General features: G+C 48.1%; 3 protein-coding genes and 1 long non-coding RNA gene across 4 annotated transcripts; 1 reads left to right on the top strand and 3 right to left on the bottom strand.

The window, feature by feature from the left end:
* The first annotated feature begins 3,157 nt into the window (after nt 1-3,157).
* Nucleotides 3,158-4,328, top strand: LOC120682852. The gene is made up of 3 exons (XR_005678618.1): nt 3,158-3,528; nt 3,622-3,687; nt 3,878-4,328. It is a non-coding gene; the product is annotated as an uncharacterized LOC120682852 (long non-coding RNA).
* A 47-nt stretch (nt 4,329-4,375) lies between these two features.
* LOC120682851 lies at nt 4,376-6,744 on the bottom strand. Its single transcript, XM_039964884.1, has 2 exons — nt 6,385-6,744; nt 4,376-4,957 (listed from the first exon to the last, which is right to left on the bottom strand). Exons 1-2 carry the CDS (start codon nt 6,693-6,695, stop codon nt 4,630-4,632), a joined length of 639 nt encoding a protein of 212 aa, XP_039820818.1. The 5' UTR covers nt 6,696-6,744; the 3' UTR covers nt 4,376-4,629.
* Nucleotides 6,745-10,782: 4,038 nt separating this feature from the next.
* LOC120681212 lies at nt 10,783-12,804 on the bottom strand. The gene is made up of 2 exons (XM_039962734.1): nt 12,703-12,804; nt 10,783-11,936 (listed from the first exon to the last, which is right to left on the bottom strand). The coding sequence occupies exon 2, from the start codon at nt 11,755-11,757 to the stop codon at nt 10,783-10,785; it is 975 nt and encodes a 324-aa protein (XP_039818668.1). The 5' UTR covers nt 11,758-11,936; nt 12,703-12,804.
* A 328-nt stretch (nt 12,805-13,132) lies between these two features.
* LOC120681211 lies at nt 13,133-14,810 on the bottom strand. The gene has a single exon (XM_039962733.1). The coding sequence runs from the start codon at nt 14,225-14,227 to the stop codon at nt 13,133-13,135; it is 1,095 nt and encodes a 364-aa protein (XP_039818667.1). The 5' UTR covers nt 14,228-14,810.
* Nucleotides 14,811-14,825: the final 15 nt, after the last annotated feature.

Raw genomic sequence — 14,825 nt, 5'->3', positions numbered from 1 at the left:
ACGGTAATAGTGGTGGTGGTGGCAAACTGGCAATGGGAGAGAGCCGAGACCGAGAGGGAGTCGAAGTCGAGTCCCCTCTCCCTCGCCAAGTAAACAATGCCTGGCCTGGCTGCCCTGGCCCGCGGGCAGCAGGCAGCAGCATTGCATCGCTGCATTGGTGTACCGGAAGAAAGGCCACCCCCACTGCGTCTCACCGGGAGGTCGGTCATCAGGCCCAGCGGTCAGGGTATGCGGTTACTGTTGTGTTCTGTCGCTGGAGCCAGCAGCGTAACTGCCCGATTGATGCCAGGCCTGGCCTGACACAAAGAAGAAAGAGGACCTGGTGGTTTCCGTAGGCCGTAGCAGCCAAGCCAGAACCCGAGTGCTGCTACTGATCGATGGGCCTCACCGGCACCGCGCCGCGCTGTAGCCTACGGTCAGCTGCACGGGAGGTACACCAATCGGTAGCCACGCCGAGCGACGTCTCCAAGCCTCCAACCACCCCCTGATCCCCCCGTCTCTGCAGCCTGCAGGCATGTCATGGATAAGAACCAACCTTCTACTTTCTTCCTTGCTTTCTTTGACTCCAAACAGCCGCTTGCAACCAGTGCACCGGGAGTTTGAATTTGAATTCTTTGGATTTTTTTTCGTGACCAAGAAATAAAAGGCATGCTTGATGCATGTGTTTCCCTAGTGATTGGTAACAATAACTAGCCCAGTAGCCCTTCCAGTAATAACCAAGTGGAGTTTGGAGCCTTTGGCGTTCCAACCAACCATTTTTAAATCTTGGTTGCAAGTTATTATTAGGTTTCAATATATGAAAAAATGTTACGTGTAGATACGGCCATACTCTTGCTATAAGTTGTAAATATATTATATTCTTATAACAAAGGCTAATATTCGAAGTCATATTTTGAAGTATGTCAATGTTCAAAACATCACTTCATTGTGATGGATTGAGTAGTGTAGCTCCATTTCTTTTGTCGACCCTTGCATGCACCTTCCACGGTTCCACCAACCAACGAAGGCCATCTTCAACATTTGGTGCTCCGTGTTATTTGAGACTCGCACTTGGTTTGTCGTACACGTAATTGTACTCCCTCTATGCTTGCTTCACCAAGAAATGAGGTGTTCAACTACCATATGATACGAGTTGTACTATATAATTTTAAAGAAACTACCATATGATACTATTCACGTCCAAAACTGATAAAAAAATGTGGTAATTTGTCTTCACTTGCAACCGTTAGCCGTAGCAGCTATCTCCACCCATCCTTACCTTCTCTTCCACCTGCACCCAATCCACTGGACCCACATATAAGACCTTTGGTCCATGCATGGGTTCACAGCAACGATCCACGACACTCATATTCCAAAAAAAAAAAGTAGTAGATTCATAGACTCTGCCATATTGCATGCCTTTGGACGCTTTTGAAGTTAGGTAAAAAAATCGCTTGCATTCAGTTGCTGCGATGGAAAACAAAATTTTGTTTGGACGCTTTGGACAGGGAAGGGTATTTTTGTCCACCACGAGAACCGAAATGTTCAAGGCATTCGGATCCTTGCGCCACGTATATGGGTGAGGGCCCATATGATATGCTATTTAGGAGACTGCTGCTCGTGCGCACGGGGCGCAGGGAGCTTCCCGTGCGCCCTCTGCCCGCGATGCCGTTCCGCTCCAATCCGACGGATGGCGCACTAATCGGCTCTTCCTTGGCTCGTTTCCTTCACGCGCCCGGTGTAAGGAAAATGACCCCATTATGCTATTGTTTTGTGATTTTGGTGATTAAATAATAATGCAATCAATGGAATTAATGAGTTTGTTAAGTGAATAATTATAGATCCCAGGTAGAGATGAAAACGGACGGAAACGGGCAGAAAAATCCCTCAGTCATTTCCATTTCCGTTTTTTATTACGAAAAACGAGAGCGGGAGCGGGAGCGGAATAGCCGGGTACAGGAGCGGAAACGGGATATAATGGTTACGGAAACGGGCGGAAATCGGAAAATCTACCGGAATGTATTATTATTTAATCACCACTCATTTTGCATGAATATAACACTAGACACTCCTATACACAAGTTATTTTTAAAAAAATATGATCAATATTTCTTGTTTCCTACGTGAAATATATGTATTGATGTTGAGGAACGTGTATTGATGTCGAGAAACATGAGAGGATATATGCGTGTCTATTTATTTTTTTTCTGAATTTTATAGATACGGGAAAAATATGGAATTATCCCGGCTAAAAACGGGATCCCGCAAATAGGGGCGGGATACACCCCCTCCTGCTTCCCGTCCCATTTTCATATTTTTCCGTAAATACGGAAACGGGCAGGATAAATATAGAAAATACGGGCGGGACGGGACGGGATTTTTTCCATCCGTTTTCATCCTCGATTCTAGGGATAAAGCAAAAAGACCAAGTAAAATAAAACACGAAGAAAGAACTCAAAGAAATGTTGAATTGGACGAGTTCTACAAAATTCAATTACACCGGTTGCACCGGTGACCTAGCACCGGTCTATCCGGTAGGCTTCGGATACACCGGTGTCCTACCACCGGTGCATTGGACAGAGCGCGTAGAGGTCAAGTCAACAAATCACCTTTGCACCGGATACACCGATGGTGCCTAATTGAAGCACCGGTGCAAGCACCATGCTATTGACCAGAGAGCATGTCAAAATAGCGGAGAAGAAGTTTCTTCAGCACCGGATGAACTGGTGGTGCACCAGTGCAAAGCACCGGTGTAATTTCACGTTAGAAGGATGATCTCTTTAGCACCGGTTGAACAACAGTCAAGGCACCGGTCTAACCGGCGACAGCCACGTCAGCTGTCAAAAGACCAACGGATAGTGTAGAGCCGTGAGTGACCAGTTGCACCGGTGCCCCGCGTCGAGAGTTTGCTTCCTCCTATCCCGCTTTTTACTCGCATTTTATACTAGCAATTCTTATGTGATTTTATTTTCATAGAGTAGTTTCTTGATAGGAAAGGCTATAGATTGCTAAACTCTTTTTGAATAGGAGTTTCACATTAAAAAAATCATAGTTGCACATATAAATAGCACATTTTAGTTTAATATTGTGCAATTTAGTTGGAGTCATTGGTTAAGATTTTTAACTTGACTAATTCACTCTCCCTCCTATTAGACTAGAGCACCGATCCTGTCTTTCACCCGGCTCGGCTGAACTTCTTTTACCGGGCCGCCCTCCCTATCGACCTGAGTCCGCCCGGCGGCGCCTCCGATCCTCCCCCACCCACGCCCGCGGCCGCTTCCCCTCTGCCACCGCAGCCGCTGCGCGATCCCAACCTCCCTGCGGAGTGCCCGTCGCCGTAGGATCCCGCCGGAGCGCCGCCGCTGCTGCCTCTCTGCTCTGGTTCTGGTCCACTACCCCAACCTCCCTGCTGAGCCCGTCGCCGGATCCCGCCGGAGCGCCACCGCCTCCGCCTCTCTACTCCGCAGTGAGACCAACGCCGGCGACAGGCTCATCGTCGCCGACTTCTTCTCACCTGGCTGCGCCGACTGCCATGCGCTCCACCCCAAGGTAATATTACGAAGCAGGATACTCCAATGTTGCATGCCGCCTGTTATGTGAATCCCTTGTACACATGTCAATAACCATTGTTTTTAACCACAGGGCTTTCCAGCAATGGAACCATTGATTCTGTGGTATCTGAAGTGCAAACTAAAGCAATAGTACAAGGTAAGATAAGATGGCTGTGCCACTGCTTTCACCATGTCTCTGTTTTGTATTCTATATCAAACGTGTTTTTTAATGATAATACTAGCTGTTCCATTATTGCAATGTGTGCTATCTTACTTGCCAGGCCTTGCTAATAGTAAAAATCCGAGTGAATCTGAAGTCCTTGACATTGTTATCTTCTGTTGTTCAGCAAGTGTTGCGGCAGGAGCATTGGGAGGAGACTGGGAGCGGTTTCGAAGCAAAGAAGCTGATAATACAAACACCTCGATGAAGAAGCGCAAGAAGAGTGAGACGTTGGACATCACAGATGCTGAAGACGCAGCTACAAGATCAGTGAAGGCTAGGAAAGATGATGCTTCTACCCTCTGAAGAGAGGAATCATGGTGAACTGCTGCTCGGCTAGGAAAGATGATGCTTCTACAAAGTAGGCTCGCAGCCTTGTTTGCTGATATTGGAGATATATTGTGGTCGTTTTTGGATGATCTTACCTTTCCTCACTTAGCATATTGCGATCAATTAGCTTTCCTTGTTAACCAGAGAGGGGCACGTTTAACGGTTTAAACTGGAGTTAGAGCACGGTAGTAAGCACACTGCACTTTATCAGTCTACCTCCTTGTTCGTAATCAGATTTTTCGGTTCCATGACGAGCTAAGGAAGTATCAGGTTGCTTCAGGAACACTATAACACATCGGTGAGACTATATAGAACTTCCATTGACGTTGTAAATCCAAAAGTACAATGCATATGTTAGGGTCTACACATCAGTGCAAGTAACATTACATGAAAACCATCAGTACACAACTGCACATAACCATGGACCATTAGAGACCTCAACACCCAGTCACAGAAGTGGTGACCTACTACAAACACAATACACCATCGCCCTTCTGATACAGCTTCCAAGCAGGGACAGAAGCTCCAGCATCATCATCATTTCATCCATCAAACGCAAGACTGGTTCGCCTGCTCAAATCGCTCTGCCTGAACCGCGGCAGCCTCCTCAGACACCAGCGCCTCTAACAGCAAGGCCTTCACCTCCCAGGAATCAAAAGGGAAACCCCTCCTCGTGTAGGCATTAAGGAGAGCAGCGCTTCCTTGCTTCACCAGCTTGACAAAGGCACTGCCGCCGATGTCGTCTGTTCTCATGGTTGCTTCCAGCAGGGTGAGGCGTGGCCCGTACCTCTCAACCGACCTGGAGCCAAAGACCTTTGACACAGCTGCATCCTGAGGCGCGATGTTGGGCCATGGCTCAGCTCCACTGCTCCAGAATCTGCGGAGTACTTGCACGATATGAGATTTCGTTGTTTCTGTTAAAATGACTAGTTGGACAAAAGATGGCAGCCACTCACAAGTAAGTGATATTGAGGAAAATTTTGAAAATGAAGTTCTTTCCATACAGAAAGAGTATCAGCAGCTAATAACTATGATAAAAGAAACGGAATATGCTCCCAAGTTTTGTTAGATTGTAAAAGCTCCAAGCCAAGTTTTGGACACCAGGCCTCCTATTGCTTAGCAATTAGAAGGTTGCCAGTACAGATAAGGCCATAACTATGATTAATTTCTTCAAAATTCTCAAGAAATTGATTTTTTTTCTACGAAGCTGCACCTGCAGGTAGTTTTAGCCACTGACTGACTTGTCACTGAAGATAACTACAATTGGAAGGTACTAATTGTGATCCACAAATTGAATCATGCAGAGGCTATGATAGTAGTGCATCAATTGCAGAGAATGCCCCACAATGTCACAACACTTCTCTTCATGACAAGACGCCCCACAACAGGACGACTTCAACAACCAAAGCTTGAGATTAACGAAACGTTCATAGATTCGTGTAATTAATGAAACCAATGTGAATGGTCCTGATGCCACGAGACTAAGCTAGGAGCTGTTTATGATGGCTGTACATGCACAATGGACAACTTAGAGGAAGCAAAAAGGCACCACTTTCAGATACTCCTATACGGCATGACATGATTGCCACAGGAAATACATAATTACAACAACATTTTTCAGTTGGATCGGATGCTCTCTTCCTGACCAGACAACACCCTAACTCCATGTTCAGATGTCAAAATGTACTCCATGGGCCAAGTGCTGTACAGCTTATCAGGCTGATTCCATGGAATTGTACGCTCAAGAATTTAGGTTGGGATGGAGTGTACGACAAGGAATTTCAGAAATCGACATTTGAGGTAGTGGGCTCGCAAAGGAGTGCAGAACAATCTTATGCACCTTTGACTGAAATTTTTAGGCTGAAACGACAACTATTTTAGATCTACCCACTCCCAGAAGTGGTCACTTTGCATAAGCAGTAATGCTGAACAAAGGTTAAACTTTTGGAACACGCCTTGGCATCACCCAACAAAAATGGCTACCATTTTTCATTCCTTCTCATTCCCAAACTTTCAGTTGGGTAAGCTACAGAGCCGTCAGTTCCTACATTGCCTATGCGTATCTAACCTGAAACCATCCACTTTCTTGACCAGTATTGGAAAGATTTATACGCACGAACATCCCACGATTCAATCTCTTGTCTATTTCCATTTTGAGACCAGATTCAATGTCTAACTGAACAGTAAACACTGACATAATGACCATCGAAAGTCGTTGAAATAGAATCCTCTTGACATCCGCATGAGAAAGGCACTACACTGGATTCAAGAATGGGGTTGAGAGTAGTATGCTGAGCTGCTTACTGGGGTGTGCATCTCCCAACTGCTCGGGTGTAGAGGTACCCCGGCCACGCGTGCGCGTCGCCGCGGCTCCCGTCGGTGTGCAGCCGCATCCTCCTGCTCTCCCCCTCCTCCGCCGCCGCCACACGGACCCTACCGTGCATCCCATTTGCTGCCCAGAAGGATGAACAGATGAGGATGAACCAGGCAAGAGCTAGAGGACGGCGCGGCGCCGGAGAACCCATTTCCTCTCTCTCCCTCTCCCTCTCCCTCTCCCTCTCTCTCTCTCTCTCCTGCTGTAGTGCAGTTCTACCGGTTGCTCGCTTGCTGCTCATCCTACAGGCGACAGACTTTATGGAGCCCAGTTTGAAATGCGGACACTCTCTCTCAGATCGTGCATCGGGCCACAATAAGATGCGCCGGGCCCATACCCGTCGTTACTAGTCATGCCACGGGTGTGAGATTTTGTTATCTCCCCTTCAACTTTTCATATATTTTGCAGCCTCAGCTCGGAGGTGAAGGAGACGACAGCGGCTAGTATGAAAGTAAATACACGTGTTGGGAAGTGTTTTTTTCAGTAAAGCTGAGCTCTTCTTTATGATTTTTTTATCGATTCATGTATCGCTCTACCTCAAAAGACTTGCCGTCGATATAATTAGGGAGAACACGAGAGTGGTATAGGTGTTGGTGTTCTTTTTTTTTTCTTAGCATTGAAGAGATTGGATGGAACATGAGAAACATTTTATTCAATGGTTATTTTGAGTTTCTGATATTTGGGACCAAATATTTTATTATAGTTCGCTTTAGCTTTGTTATTTAATCAGACTTTTTTTAACTTTAGCTGCATTGCGCCACCCCCTTTGCGTTACTCAAACGTTACAAGGCTGCAGCTGCCGAAATAAACTATGCCGCTGATAAACATACAATACCCTCAAAACAATTGTTTGTTGTTGTGTTACTATTGTTTCGTTGGCAAGTGATTGGAAAATGTAATGGAAAAATGTGATTGGAAAATGCAATGGTAAAAGTGTCCGAGCATCTTCAAGAGTTTCCTATTTTTCTTCCCAAATTTTATTATTTGCCAATTTCTCAAATAGATATGAAAAAAAAACTATCTCCAATAGTACCCTATTTTAACTCCCCAAATGTGTAAAAGTCATCTGTGTGCGTCCGTCCACCTTCTTCTTCCTCGATCCCCAACACTATGCGTTGAGGCGGCGCCAGAGCTCGAGCTCCCGGTCGCGCCGATGCTCCTGCTCCCCCACGATGGCGCGCTGCTCCTGCTTCCCCGCAGCGGCGGCGGAGCTCGGGCTCACGCTCGCTCGCAACTTCCCCGCTCAGCGGCGGCGCTCCCTGCGCGGCCGGTGGGAGCTCCATGGCAGCGGGAGCGAGAGCCCCCACACGCGGCCCGTGCGGCGCGGGACGAGCAGCATCACCAGTGCAGGCACGCCGGGCTGGTGCTCGCGCGGCCGCTGCTGCTTGAGCTCCAGCTTCGCCGCCCCTTGCCCCGAGCCAGTGCTCGCGTCCATCCGCAGCAGCTTCGGCAGCCTACCCCACTGTCTTAGGTGAAATCAACCCCAACGTCCCTGGAATCAAGCTTCTCAATGGAATCAACGCTTGCCCCGCCCCCAGTCTTAGGTGGAATCGAGTTCCGCTGCAGCCTCGGTCTGGCAGCCCCACCACAGCCCGCACGCGCGGCAGCCTCGTTCGGTGCAGGGAGCCAGCGAGCCTGCAGCCATGGAGGAAAGACGGCGCGAAGGAGGAGGCGCAGCGCGAGCGACGCCTGCGTGTGGGGAAGAAGAAGCGCGACGGAAAAAAAATCACGGAAGAGCGATGGGGGAGGAGCGCTGGCTTGCGCATTTTTACGCACGGGAGAAGAAGATTTAGCAATGATTTAACAATTATTAGAACATAGAGAACTATAGAGAATTATTGGAGAAAGTTTTTTTTTCAAAAAAACAAGGATGGAGAAATGAGATTAAGAATTCTTGGAGATGCTCTCAATACTACAGCTGAACCAAGTAAAAGTTGGCAGGGTACTAGTAGACAGTTTGAAAAAAAAGAGTAAAATGCGCCACCGGTCCTTAAACTTTCTCCGGTGTGTCATCCTCGGTCCACAGGCTTTTAAAGTATGTCATCCCAGTCCACAAACTCCTAATGGATCTCTAATCAGTTCATAATGGGTCCATGTGGTCTAATCTTTACTCAAATCCCCCCCACTTTCTTTCTCGATAGAAACATCCCTCCACCAAAAATCAATCTAATCTACCGATCACGTTCCCAGAGATCACGTTCGCTCGCTGCCGCGGCCGCTTCTTCTACCGCTCGCGATTGTTCCCGTGCCCGCACGCGACTCCGTATGTCTCCGAGGGCACGACCGCTCGCTGCCGTTCGCCAGGCACGGCGCGGCGCTCGGCTACCATCCAGCGATCAGCGATAAATTCATGGCATCCAAGCAAAGAGCAAAGAGCAATTGTTTACAGTTGGGATTCCAGTGTATAGCGGTGGAGACGGATTGTTTACAGGTCGTGCAGCTATGGGACAAGCTGGAGGCTCAACGTTCGATCATCGACCCTGTTCTTAGACAAATTAATGATCTTAGTCTTACCTTTCAAGAATTTTCCTTTTCCTTTGTTAGCAGAAATTGTAATAAGGTAGCACACTTTCTAGCTAAGCAAGTTTCAGCATCGCATGACTCGGAGACGTGGCATGTAACTCTGACATGCGTGTATGACCTGATTATGCTTGAGGCTTTGGCCGGCTGATAATGGAAGCCAACCAAGTCACACACAAAAAAAGCAAAGAGCAAAGCGATCACGCATGCCAGTCGGTTGCATCTAAGCAATAAATTCCTGCAATCACGTAGCTCCGTCGTTCACGTTCCCTTCCCACCGGTAGCAAGCTACTTATCCAGTGATGACACCTGACATCCATGGCACAATGACAGGACGAAATACCAGTATTTTGATAACTAAACAAGAGCAAATATATAAATTGCATCAGTTGGAAGGAAAAGTTAACAGAATTAGATCTCACTTTTAACCATCTTTGTTCAACCAACTAATATAATAAAGATGTTGATGATCTTAACATAGTTCATAGAGGTAATATCTTAACATAGTGCATAGATACTGATGCGCTCTAGCATTTCATTAACTACATATTATCACGATGGCCTTCCTCTTCCTCTTCCGCTTCCATTTGTCTTCTTGGCAGCTGTCTTCGCACTTGTGGATGCTTTCCTCTTCTTGGCTAATGCAGCCCGGCCTGCAACCGTGCTTGTAGTAAGCGGAATTGGTCGTTCGACTAGCTGGTTAGATAGGATAAAGGTTGGATCTGGTAGAGACCCTTGAGGTTGTGACAGTGAACTCTCTAAAGTTTCCTGTGATAGAAAATAGAGCCAATGAAGATTTCATGTTAGGAATAAGACAACAATGAATGTATGAGTTAAATAACTAACCTCTTCAAACATTTGAGAAAGCACTGTGGTACTAGCTTGTGTCAAGTCTTCAAATGGTGGTGGTTGAGTGGATGAAATGTTAAGTGGATCTGGAATCTCATTTTCAGTGACTTGCTCAGAAGGTACCTGATCAGCAGCTGCTCTCATTGCTTGTTCTTGTGCCTCTTTCTCAAGTGTGGCTTGCGTTCTGGCAACTAGAGCTTTTGCATCTTCTGCAGTGAAGCCCCTTCTTTTCAGGCCGCATCCAGCACTATTATGACCAGCTTCTGAGCAATGCTTGCAATGTATTGTGACACCATACCTAGTCAACCTTGGGCCATTTTTCCCTGGTACCTCATGTGCCTGCTTCTTCCTAGCCTTAGGAGGTCTACCAACCCATTTTCTCATAAATAGGTGGCAGGACCTGTGGTGCGTCCACTTTCTCCCACTGTGACTTATCTTTGCAAGGCCAAATGCTGTGAGCATATGCATTGTTATAAGCTTCCAGCGAGTAACAGCTTGGTAGAACACTTTCAGGTGCTATCCTCTCATGTCTAAGACAACTAACAGCATGATAGCAAGGAATACCAGTCAGTTGCCACCTTCTGCAGTCACATGTCTTGGCTGTCAGCTCTACAATATGATGATATTCTCTAACTAACACCTGAAACACTCCAACCCCAGCAGGCAGTGCATAGCATACATTAGCAAACTCAACATTTTTAGCCAACTTCTTCCTAATTTTTGGGCAAAAAGAACTTGTCATCTCATTTTCCAATTCCTTTCTCTTGCTGTAATGCCTTGTCATCAACTAGCACTTGATCTTCTCAAACATGGACAGAATAGGTAGCTCTCTAGCTTCCAATATATAACTATTGAACACCTCACAGTTGTTGTTCAGTAAGATATCACATTTGGGAAAAGTTGAGAAGTAGGCCCTTACCCATGTGTTCGGTTCCATCTTTGCCAACCAGTCATGAGCATCAACATCTAAGGTCTTCATCTTCTCCATATTCCTCTTCCATGATTCCTCTGAGGAAGATCGTGCTCATCTTATCATTGGCCCTAAAAGATTCCAAGTACTTACCAGCAATCCATCTAGCAGTACACTTCCTGACTTTCCACTCTTTCTGGCATGTGTGACCTCCATAGTAGGTTTTAACTACAAAAGATTTCACCCTACTGTCCCATGAAGCATAAAGATTCCATGGACATCCTTCAGCACAATGAGCTCTGACTCTTGTCCTATCATTTCTTGGCAGCTTTATGTCAACTCTGTTCCTGACACTATATGCATTGATGGCTTCTCTAAGCTTCTCAACTGAAGAAAACACAAGACCAACTGAAAATACAGGCTTCTGCATGTCTTCATCTCTGAATGACTTGAACGTGTGACCTCCTTCTCCCTCATCATCACATTCTGATAGGTCAAGGCCCTCGTCATCAGTGTCTTCTTCTTCTGACACTATATCAGGTCTGCTCACATCAAAAGCTTTCAGCCTGCTGCCTTTAGTTTTCTTGTTGCCTTTAGCTGTTGTACTAGCATCAACATCTCTCATAGGTGCTTCATTCTCAACAGCATCAGCAAATGTTTCCAAGATGTCTTGATCCCCATCCTCCATTTCATATTCACTATCAAAAAATTCATCACTATTGTTGTCTCTAGGACCACTTGATTCACCTTCAGTGGTTTGGAAACGACCCTCTTTTCTGAACACTGGAAGCTTCTCACAGACCTTGTTACCCACATGTTGCACTTTAGGAAGTTCATCAACTGGATTAGCAATAATATCGTCCCAATTAACTCCAAAGGCGCAGTCATCATGATCAAAATACACTACAAAATTTTTGATCTTGCTCACTATGGCAGCCATGGCATTGGTGTCTTTGTCTTCTAAGATGATTCTAAGACCATCTGATAAGCTTTTACCAGGTAACAACCAATAAAATTTAAGCATGTCATCCTTTTGGTAGTCTAATTATTGTACAAAGTCATCAAACCAGAGCGGGGACCATGTATCTGCCTCCAAATCATCAAAAAAGTCCACCTTTCCATCAACATATCTCTTTAGATTACCATGACCAACAAAAAAAACCCCATGGTGAACCTCAACGGTGAACTGATCCCCGATGTCACCTACATGACCAACACAAATTGAAGTGATTACATATAATGAAAAAATTTGGATGGCATGCAATTACATATAAAGCAAAAATTTAAGTGATTACAAATACAACCTATCAGGAATAGTAAGTCGATAGAAATATACTATGAGTGAACAATATACAAATGCAACCTTTGCAATAAGTTCATTTTATCTTTCAGTAGAAAATTTGGTCAGTGGAACAAGACGGGAAGACTATAAAGCTTCAAAATAGTCAGACTGTTGAGCTATATTTTTTTCTTTACTCAACATGCGTGCATGTTTTGCTGGCTTTGAGATGTGATGCTGTTGCAGCAATGAGGATATTTGCAATGGATAGGTAATATGTTCACATGTTGCCTGACATTTGGAAGGGGTCACAAAATAATGATGGTGTGATTGAATTTAAAAAACGAGATTACATGTTGCCTGACATTTGCAAGGGGTCAAAAAACTAATTGGTGGAAGTGCCGCTGTGGATCATAAAGCAGCAAAAAAAAGACATAAATCAACAAAAAGGACATAAAACTAATTGGTGGAAGTGCCGCTGACATTTACACAGGTCTCGTCCACCTGACCTTGGAGAGGACGCCCACGCCTTGCGCCGGTGCCGACGATGTGGATCATAAAGTAGCAAAAAAAAGGCATCGCTAGACTAAATCTGTAGCCAGACTAGCAGGATGCATGCATGCCTTCGTCGATGACATACGCAATAGAGTATACCAGCCATATACGATAATTAGGGATGGAGGAACTTACTGTACACCGGCGCATGATGCCCTTTGTCGCGCAATCGCGCCACCATGCTCACTCAGACTACCCACCTCGCCTTCTCGCCAGCCTGATCGCTGGATGGCAGCCGAGCGCCGCGCCATGCCTGGCGAACGGCAGCGAGCGGTCGTGCCCTTGGAGACAGACGGAGTCGCGTGTGGGCACGAGAACAATCGCGAGCGGTAGAAGAAGCGGCGGCGGCAGCAAGAGAACGTGATCTCTGGGAACGTGATCGGTAGATTAGATTGATTTTTGGTGGAGGGATGTTTCTATCGAGAAAGAAAGTTGCGGGGGGTTTTTGAGTAAAGATTAGACCACATGGACCCGTTACGGACTGATTAGAGACCTATTAGGAGTTTGTGGACCGGGATGACATATTTTAAAAGTCTGTGGACCCGGATGACACACCGGAGAAAGTTTAAGGACCGGTGGCGCACAAAAAATATGTACATACGCACCACAAGAAAATGCCTTCTTTTTTTTCAATTCTAATTCTAGCTAAAAAGAACTCTCTAGTTTGCGGAAAGTTTGATATAATGAACCCTAATGAAACCAAGGAAATCTCACGATAAATCAGCCGCATCAATAGGATATCATGCTGCCGACTTCCATGGGAAGGGAAGCCTGGACGACTTCCGGAGTTCCGGTTGGCGCCACAGTTATCTTTGGCAGGCATCTCCGGGTCGATCTCCACCAAGTCCCAGCTGTCGTCCTCGTCCGTGCTTCCACGGCTGCTGCCGTCCGGTTCTTCCCATCGCTGCTCCTCGAGATGCTCCCGCTCTTCCGAACTACTACTATCGCAATGCTCCTTCAGAGCACAGCCTTCTTCTTCATCCTCCGATGAGCTCGCATTGGCTTCCACTTCATCCTCTGATGAACTCGTGCTGGAATGCTCCGCCCTGGCCTCGTCAGCCCCTTCATCCGCACCTACGGTGATGTCCTCGCCGACGCCAGCAAGCTCCTCCTCCCTATCCTCGTCGCCTCCCGATTCATCCATCTCCAAAAGGCTGTCCTCCTCAAGCAGCAGGAGGTCCGCCATGGCGCAAAGCCACAAGAAGCTGAGCGCGGCCAGGTAGAAGTCGAGTACGAGGTAGATGACAAAGATCTTGACGCCGGACGCCGCGAGCACCGCCAGCGCGCCGCACCTCCACTTGTCGACAGCTCCGTCCACGCCTTCCGCCGAGCCCTCGGCTCCCTCGCCATCGCCCGGCGTCAGCCCGGCTTGCCTGCCGACACAGAGCACCTCGAAGTTCCAGAGGGCCAGGAGCGCGAGTTCTATTGGCCGCGGGCCGAGCGTGACGTAGAGGAGGAAGGCGTCGAAGCAGAACGCGATGATGATCAGGACCCACAGGAACAACCAGGACTCGTGCATGTCGAGCTCCGCGCCTAGCCTTGCCTCGCCGGCGTCGCCCTCCCGCTGCTGGGTTGCGCCGTCGTCGGCGCTATCGCCGGTGGTGCCAACTTCGCCATCGTCGTCGTTATCCGGTAGGTCGATCCAATCCGCTACCAGCATCGCCAAGCCGCACGCTGCCGCTAAACACGCGGCGCAGAATTGCGTTCCGCTGATGGCGCTGAATCGGAAGGTCAACTGCGTGGCGAACAGGACGTAGAACCCGATCCCGACGAGGCACACGATGTCCCTGAACACGAAGCCGTCGGCCGCCGCCTCCACCTCCTCCTCGCCCTTCCTGCACGACGCGACCTGATCGCGCGGACCGCGCCTGTCAGCAGGTATCCCAGCACCGACGGCGTCGTAGCTTCCTCGCACGCCGCGTCGCGCGTCAAGGTCGCGGCGAAACGGACGAAGCGCCCGGCCCGGCGGAGCACGAGCCAGGGCGCGGCGTCCTTGTGCTGGCCCCACTTGGCCTCCGCCCACCTCAAGACTGGCGCGGTCGCGGGGTGCGCCCGCAGGCGCCGCAGGTCGGCGCGCGCGAGCGGCGCCCGCCGCCGCGCGAAGGCGCCCAGCGGGGCCAGGACGGCGCCGACGCGACCCGGCCACACCGCGCGGGCGAAGCAGGCCAGGGAGACGCCGAGCGTGGCGTAGTACGCCAGCAGGCTGGGTACACCCGCGGATGCGGCGGCGCAGCAGACGGCGGATGCGGCGGCGCAGC

The sequence above is a fragment of the Panicum virgatum genome, chromosome 7N, assembly GCF_016808335.1.
Source record: "Panicum virgatum strain AP13 chromosome 7N, P.virgatum_v5, whole genome shotgun sequence".
Classification (NCBI taxonomy): domain Eukaryota; kingdom Viridiplantae; phylum Streptophyta; class Magnoliopsida; order Poales; family Poaceae; genus Panicum; species Panicum virgatum.
This window is presented reverse-complemented; position numbering and strand designations above follow the sequence as displayed.

What these genes read in the sequence shown, in the direction of transcription:
- LOC120681212 (XM_039962734.1), bottom strand. Translation starts at nt 11,757, where the DNA reads ATGCTTAAATTTTATTGGTTGTTACCTGGTAAAAGCTTATCAGATGGT.
- LOC120681211 (XM_039962733.1), bottom strand. Translation starts at nt 14,227, where the DNA reads ATGCTGGTAGCGGATTGGATCGACCTACCGGATAACGACGACGATGGC.
- LOC120682851 (XM_039964884.1), bottom strand. Translation starts at nt 6,695, where the DNA reads ATGAGCAGCAAGCGAGCAACCGGTAGAACTGCACTACAGCAGGAGAGA. An exon ending in GTTGGGAGATGCACACCCCA is followed by an intron (nt 4,958 to 6,384) that starts GTAAGCAGCTCA and finishes AGTACTCCGCAG; the next exon opens with ATTCTGGAGCAGTGGAGCTG.